This window comes from Oryza brachyantha, chromosome 11 (assembly GCF_000231095.2).
Source record: "Oryza brachyantha chromosome 11, ObraRS2, whole genome shotgun sequence".
Classification (NCBI taxonomy): domain Eukaryota; kingdom Viridiplantae; phylum Streptophyta; class Magnoliopsida; order Poales; family Poaceae; genus Oryza; species Oryza brachyantha.
The window spans coordinates 4,017,240-4,024,787 of NC_023173.2; the positions used below are offsets into that span (position 1 = coordinate 4,017,240).

The 7,548-nt window shown below is 39.8% G+C and overlaps 2 protein-coding genes across 2 annotated transcripts; both read left to right on the forward strand.

The window, feature by feature from the left end:
• The first annotated feature begins 3,779 nt into the window (after positions 1-3,779).
• LOC107305293 lies at positions 3,780-5,170 on the forward strand. The gene is made up of 3 exons (XM_015842446.1): positions 3,780-4,256; positions 4,407-4,769; positions 4,868-5,170. The coding sequence occupies exons 2-3, from the start codon at positions 4,499-4,501 to the stop codon at positions 5,095-5,097; spliced, it is 501 nt and encodes a 166-aa protein (XP_015697932.1). The 5' UTR covers positions 3,780-4,256; positions 4,407-4,498; the 3' UTR covers positions 5,098-5,170.
• Positions 5,171-6,250: 1,080 nt separating this feature from the next.
• LOC102722533 (dirigent protein 1-like) lies at positions 6,251-7,150 on the forward strand. The gene has a single exon (XM_006662761.2). It carries the CDS (start codon positions 6,485-6,487, stop codon positions 7,148-7,150), a length of 666 nt encoding a protein of 221 aa, XP_006662824.2. The 5' UTR covers positions 6,251-6,484.
• The last annotated feature ends 398 nt before the right edge of the window (positions 7,151-7,548 follow it).

Genomic DNA, 7,548 nt, shown 5'->3' on the forward strand with positions numbered 1-7,548 from the left:
AAAATTATTATTTATAATTATTACTACTGAAATGGTTGGGATTTTTTATATTTATAAATTTAACTATTTAGCGGTAAATTTGATACAATGTCAACTGTTTACAAAACAATTAAAATTGGAAAAGGAAATAATTAGAAAAATAATATTTCTATATTAGTTTTCAGAAACAATATCGGTGCGTGTTAGATAAATAGATGCAAATAAGGACACGATTTTTTACATGGAAAACTCTTAAAAGAAAAAAAAACACATAAGCTAACCGATAACGATCACTGTAGAATACGTTGATTACAAACACATGACACTAATAACTAGGATGCCACCGTTCCTGTCCAGCTTACATACATACAAATGAAAAATTAGGTTGTCCAATATGTCTAGTACACTAGTACCTCTGTTCCATACCGTAACATTTTCTAACCTTATCTAAATTTATTAATTAATAAATATATATAATATATATATATTCATTAGCGTTTTATATTGTAAAACTTTTTAGTCTTGTCTAAATTTATAAATTGATGAATGTATATAATGTTTATAGATGTCTAAATTCATTAGCATTTATATAAATCTAGATAAGCCTAAAAAATCTTACATTACGAAACAATTTACTTTGTATACCATCACCGCACAAAAAAAGCATCACATATGCAGGCATGCAACTACTTTGGGGCTCACTCAGTAGTACCTGGCCGACGAAAAGACAGCTACTACTGTGTAGTCAATATTGTAATAAATAAGACCACTTAAAAGTCATGAATTAAATGAAAAATTGAAGTTCTAAACTAGATTGTACTCTTTTTAACGTACGACAGAGTTAACTTTTAAGCATATGTTTAACTATTCATCTTATTTAAAAATATTAAATAAATATATATAAATATAAGTTATGCTTAAATGCATTTTTACTAATAAAATAAATAATAATTATATAATTTCTTTTAAATAAAACAAATAATCGAGTAACCTATTCGATGGAGTATCTTTTCTGATTCTGATGGAGTAGCTGCTACTAAGAGCATCTCTTATATATGTCTAAAATTGATATCTATAACTAAATTTAGAAAATTGGGCTAGAAAATATATCTCCAACAGGTTATCAAATATATTTCTAATATTTACAGATGCCTAAAATTAGTTCTCTTATATCCTAAATTTGGGACAAAAATATGTGCTTCTAATACAACTTATTCAGTTTATAGATTTCCGTAGGAGTATGTAATTTTTATGCCGATATTTTTCTTTTGGACAAACCCAATACAAAGTTTTGAAAAGTTCTGTCGGAAATGCTCTAAGGCCATGTTTGGCGAGGGTAAATTACCCGGCGTAAAAAAATAGTAACATATTAGTACATGGTTAATTAATTATTAGTTATAAAAAATTATAAAATTTTAATATAATTTTTAAAGCAACTTTCCTATAGAAAAGTTTTATAAAAAATACATCATTTAGCCGTTCTGAAGTGTGCACGCGAAAACGAGAGAATATGGGTTAGTAAAAGAGGGAGAAGAACGCGGCCTTAGGAAGTAGGTAACTTGTCTCGTGTGAAATTAGGAAGTAGGTAACTTGTCTCGTGTGAAAAACATAGTAATATCTTAGTACATGATTAATTAATTATTAGTTATAAAAAATTTAAAAATAGGTTAAAATGATTTTTAAAATAACTTTTCTATAGAAAAGTTTTTTATAAAAAAATATACCATTTACCAGTTCTAGAAACGTTTACACGAAAAATTAGAAAATCTGGGTTAGTAAAAGGGGTCGAACAGCAGGGCCTAAATGCGTATATATACGTGAGCTACTACCGCACACAAAGTTAAAGCAAGCAGTTGGCATAGCCCATATACCACATAGTGGGCAAAAGCCGGAAAAAAAAATCAGTGTAGCCAGGCTGCCCTGCATGCCTCCTCCCGATGGATGTCAGGTGGATTATAAAATCATCCAACGACGCACACCTCGGCTCGCTTTCACGGCGGATGGCTTGGCTTCTTTATTCTTTTACTCGGCTCAACTTCTTGGCTTCTTCTTTCCTTTTTCCTGGGCTCAGCCTCCAGATCGGCTCGGAAGCAGGAGGCGTGAAACCGATCACGCAAAAAGATCGCAGGTAGAGATCATCGCCAAATCGCCGGGGATGTCGTTGCCATCGTCGTCGCCGTGTGATGTCACCGCCGCCGCAGCCGCCGTAGCCACCGCAGCCGCCACCACCAAGGTAGGAGGACACGAGGAGAAGGATGCAGCCACTGGGCTTGTGGTCCCGCCTTCTATGGTGTTGCCTTCATATGCCCTAGTATCTAGACTTGCACATGTGGATGACAAAGTCGTTGGTGATCATGTTGCTAATGGTGAGCACAGAACACATGTAGGCTTCCTGCTTATTTGATTAATTGAATGTCTTTTCTTCTTTCACCAGATAGTAGTATTGATCTGTGACCACATGATAGACTGCAGAAAACCTAGAGTTGATTAGCATGGAAGTAGACTTTGTCACCACTATTGATGCCAATGCTCATGGCGATGACAACAAATTCTGACGCACAATGCCTGTAGCAATCACAGATGGAGCAGCATATAAGGTATAAAAAAAACAAATTTGAGTAGAAACATAATTATAGTGTTGTGCTAATATGACTTTAAATTGATCTCAATTCATTGTATAGGAGCCCAATGACAAAGTTGTGCAAAATTTGATAGTTCCTCGAGTTAGAATGGCTTTTGAGTCAGAGGACAAAGCATATGAGATGTACAACACCTATGCCGGAAAGATTGGGTTTAGTATTAGAAAGAGCCAGATAAAGCGTCGAGTCGATGGAACTATATATCAGAAATATATGGTTTGCAGTAACTAGGGATATCGAGGATCTGAGTCATCACATGACACTACTAGGACAGGTTGTAATGCTTGTGTTCAGTTTAGTGTTTGTCGAGAGGGAATTTGGGCACTTCAAAAGGTCATACTCGAACACAACCATGCTCTTGTTAGTCCAAATAAGTCACACAAGTTGAGGTCTCAACGACATGTTATTCAAGCGGATAGGCAGTTAATAGACAAGATACGGGAAGCCAGAATGAAACCAACACAAGTGTTTGAGTTTATGAAGGAGTGGTATGAAGGAGCTGACAAAGTATCATTCTCAAAGATGGATTGTAATAATGAGATAGGTCGCGAGCGTAGGAAGTATTTTGAATCCAATGACACACAAACACTACTCGAATACTTGAAAAATAAGCAGCAAGAGGATCCTACATTTTTTTATGTCATCCAAATAGACACCAAAGATGGTCGGATAGCTAATTTTTTTGGGTGGATGGTCAATCTATCATGGATTATGCATGTTTTGGTGATGCCATGTCATTTGACACCACCTTTGACACCAACAAGTTTGAAATGCCTTTTGCTCCAATCCTAGGAACCAATCATCACAAGCAAACAATAATTTGGGCTGCACTACTATTTAATCAAACTATTGAATCATTTGTTTGGTTGTTTGAAACATTTCTAACAGCAATGTCAGGAAAGCATCCGAACACAATTTTCACTGATCAAGACGCAGCCATGGCAGCAGCAATTGCTTTTGTATTTCCAAAGACAAGCCATCATCTTTGTTTGTGGCACATTTATCTAAATGGTGGCAAACATCTCGGACATGTAATTCATGAGCATCCGAAGAAGTTTCTAGCTGATTTCAAAAGATGTGTCTATGAAGACAGATCGGAATATCACTTCAACAAGCTGATTTCTAGCATGACTTGTTGAGTGAATACAAGCTTGAGGAGAATGCATGGATGTCAAACATATTTCGTTTGAGGGAGAAGTGGGCTGTTGTCTTCCGTAATTCTTTTACGCCTGATATGACCTCAACACAAACAAGCGAAGGTATGAACAATGTTTTCAAGAAAAGGTTTCGTAGGAAACTTGGTCTCAGAACTCCTTGTAGAATGTGAGAAAGTTGCCGCTAGTCTTCGTGAAAATGAGTTAGATGCGGATTTTAAGTCACGCTACTCAAGCCCGGTTACATACATCCAAAATTTACCTGTATTGAATGCTGCGGCTGAATCATATACAAGGAGGATGTATTCAGAGTTTGAGACCAAGTTTAAACCTCAATTTTCGCTATCGTGTAAATTGTTACAAAGTGAGGGGTCAACCTTGACATTCATGGTTATGCCTATGGAATCTGATCATGAAGCAACAGTTGTATTTAACAATGCTGATATGACCATTACATGTTCTTGTAGAAAGTATGAATCTATTGGTATGTACTTCCTAAATTTTCATATAGTTTCTAATACAATTTCAGAAAAAATGACATCCATATCTTACAGGTATATTGTGCAAGCATGCCCTCAGAGTCTTCAATGTAAATGACATTTTTATTTTTGCTATCTCAATATATACTTAATAGATGGACAAAATATGCGAAAAGAGGATTTTTCAATCGAGAAACAAGGAAGTGAGAAGGAAAGTTTGAAAGCACACGCTGCACGTATCTCTTGAATGGCGACTTCAGTAGCATTGAAGTGTTGCATATCGGAAGAAATTCTTGATGATTTGGAAAAATCCATAAACAAGCTGGACCTTGAAACAGATAATTATTTAAGCAAAATGCAAGAAAAATCATGTGAGGTTCCACAGCAACAGCAGGTTACAAATACATTAAATGGTGCAATATCCTTCGGAGTTCCTCGGATGGTGAAAGGTCCAAAGACTAGACGATCGAAAGATCCAGTTGAACAGAAGAAAAGAAAGAGAAGTGCTAAGAATAAGGGTACTAATCCTACACATTCTAACATGTTTATCCCCACTATGTGCTTCTATAGTTAATATTCTCTTTAGCGTCTCATTATTTATACACCTGACTTGTAGGAGAAGATCCAAATAGTACAACAGAAATTAGAGATGAAATTAGAGATGATGTGTATGAGCAGCAATCTTCTACCATGGTTGCAAGTGATGTTTATGGGCAATCTTCAACCATGAATGCTCCTTTAATCCAAGCGGGTATACAAGTCTTCTACTTGGAGTTCACCAAGATTTCATATTGGGATCTTTTGCTAAACAGTTACATTTCGATGAATAGCTGGTGCAACCTGTAAAGGAGTAGGCTCTTTTTGATGGATCTTATGTATCCATGAAACTGTACTATATGAACTATATTTTGTTTTGATTTGCATGTAAGGTCTATCTGTACCTCCAGATTTGCAGTTTATCTTTTTATCAGTAGTTTCAGTTTTTTTGCTAGACTCCATGGGATGAAGGTAAAAATGATTGGATAATTATGTAGTTTTTTAGTCTTATTATGTTTTCGGTCTATCAGACTTTATTTTCAGTCCTATTGTGTTTTAGTCCGTCAGAGTTGATGCGCATTAGCATGAAGGCAGAAAGTTTCATTATACAGGGTGTCAGCTAGTGTCTCTCCAGCAAAGATATTTTCCCAACAACGAGAGGTAATCCTCTCTCATTTCCATTAAAAAATCTATCATAAGGTTACAATAGTTGAACAACAAAAGCTGAATTAAAAGACAAACAGAATGGCTGCACTTATATGACAACAGACACCATGCCATTTTTCTGTTTATGGCAGAAGCCAACATTCCAGCATCTTGCCCAGAGAAACATGTACATGATCAGACATATAGCAACTAGCAACTACAAGAGGCAGCAACAAACAACTAGGCACAAGCTTCAGATCACTCCCATGTCTGCTTCCATGCTGCTCCACTCTCATTGCCTTCTCTGAATTCTCCTCCTTCCAGCCATACCTTGTGTTCAGGATGTCTTTTCTGACTTGTTCAGCACCAGCTTTCTGTCTTCTAGCCTTGTATTATCTTCCAGTGATTTCTGTAGAGTATAGGAAGAAATAAAAAATACAACAATTAATTAGAACCACATAGTGAAAAGCAATTTATATATAAAGAAGCCTCATTTCTAATTCTTGAGATAGATCAGAGAACAACTGTGACCCCTTACACTAGAATTTTCCCCAAATATGTTCAATCCCAGTGCAATCCAAACATTACATTTCATTGGGGTGAAATATTATGATTTATGAATCTTACCCGGCTTAAATATGCAATTCACTGCATTTCAATATCCTGGTTCTGACACCACCTCCCGCTCGATCTCGTTGACCCAATCGTTGCCCACCGCCAGAAACCCAGGAGAGAGGAGGAGGGGATAACGGCCGTGCTCACTCTCGCATACCCGGCGACCTCCCTGTCGTCTTCGCCACCAGCGGCGCCTCTCACTACAGTGGAACGGAGGCCATGACTGCAGCATCAGACGAGAGGCAAGATAGGGTAGGGTATTGGGGGCGAGAGAACTTGCAGCTTGCAGAAAAAAGAAGCTGAGCCGAGAGAAAAGAAAGAAGCCGAGCCATCAGCCGTGAAAGTTCACATATACAGGGGGGACAAGCGAGCTGCGGCGTGCGTCGTTGGATGATTTTGTAATCCACGTGACATCCATCGGGATTCGGAAGCAGGCATGCAGAGAGGGAGTTTGCAGCCCGGCTGCACTGAATTTTTTTCCGCAAAAAGCCCGATATCGATCATGGACTCCCTGTCTTCCCTCCTCCTCGGTTCCTCCTTCCTCCTCGCAGCCGCCGTCTTCCTTGGCCACCATGACGGCGCCTCCACCGCCACCACCACGCACCTGCACTTCTACATGCACGACGACTACACCGGCCCCATCCCGAGCGCCATGCGCGTCGTGTCCGGCCGGTCCTTGCTGCAGGCCTCCTCCCCAGCGAGCACCACCGCCGTCTTCGACGGCAACGACACGGCACCGGCGTCGACGCCGCCGCCGCCGCGGCAATTCGGGGACATCGTGGTGCTGAACAACCCGCTGACGGAGGGGCCGGACGCCGGCAGCGCGCGCGTGGGCACCGCGCAGGGGTTCGGGGTGCGGGTGTTGGAGCGCGGCGTGGTGACGGACCTGAGCATGCACGTGGTGCTGGAGGCCGGCGAGCACCGCGGCAGCTCGGTGGCGGTGAAGGGCCGCATCGACGTGAACGTCGCCGTGCGTGAGTCCGTGGTCGGCGGCGGCACCGGCCGGTTCCGGCTCGCGCGTGGGTACATGGTCAGCAGGAACTACGACTACAACCTTGCTACCGGCGGCGTCGTCGAGATCGACTTGTACCTGCAGCACTAGCCTGCAGTCATGGACAAGAACGCGTGCATGCAGGCGCTAGTTGTGTGTAAGCCTCCTAGTGGAGGATTGCAATCCAATCCAAATCCGCTTCAATCCATTTCTTTGCTAATTAGTTTATCAAACCAATTCGCACCAATTATTTTTCATTGGGATCCAATCCAAAACAATCCAACTTTGATTTTAACCCAACCCGCACCAACCCATTTGGTTAAAATGGATTCAATCCACTTTTGCAAAATGGATGCACCATTTGATATGTATAAACTCGGACCTAAAATTTTAAAACTCACGTTCACACTATAAAAGTTTATCAAATTTGACTGAAATTTAGTGGGATGATCTGTTATGTATAAAAGCAACTTTGTGCAAATTTTGGTCGATTTCTACATATGGGCCCC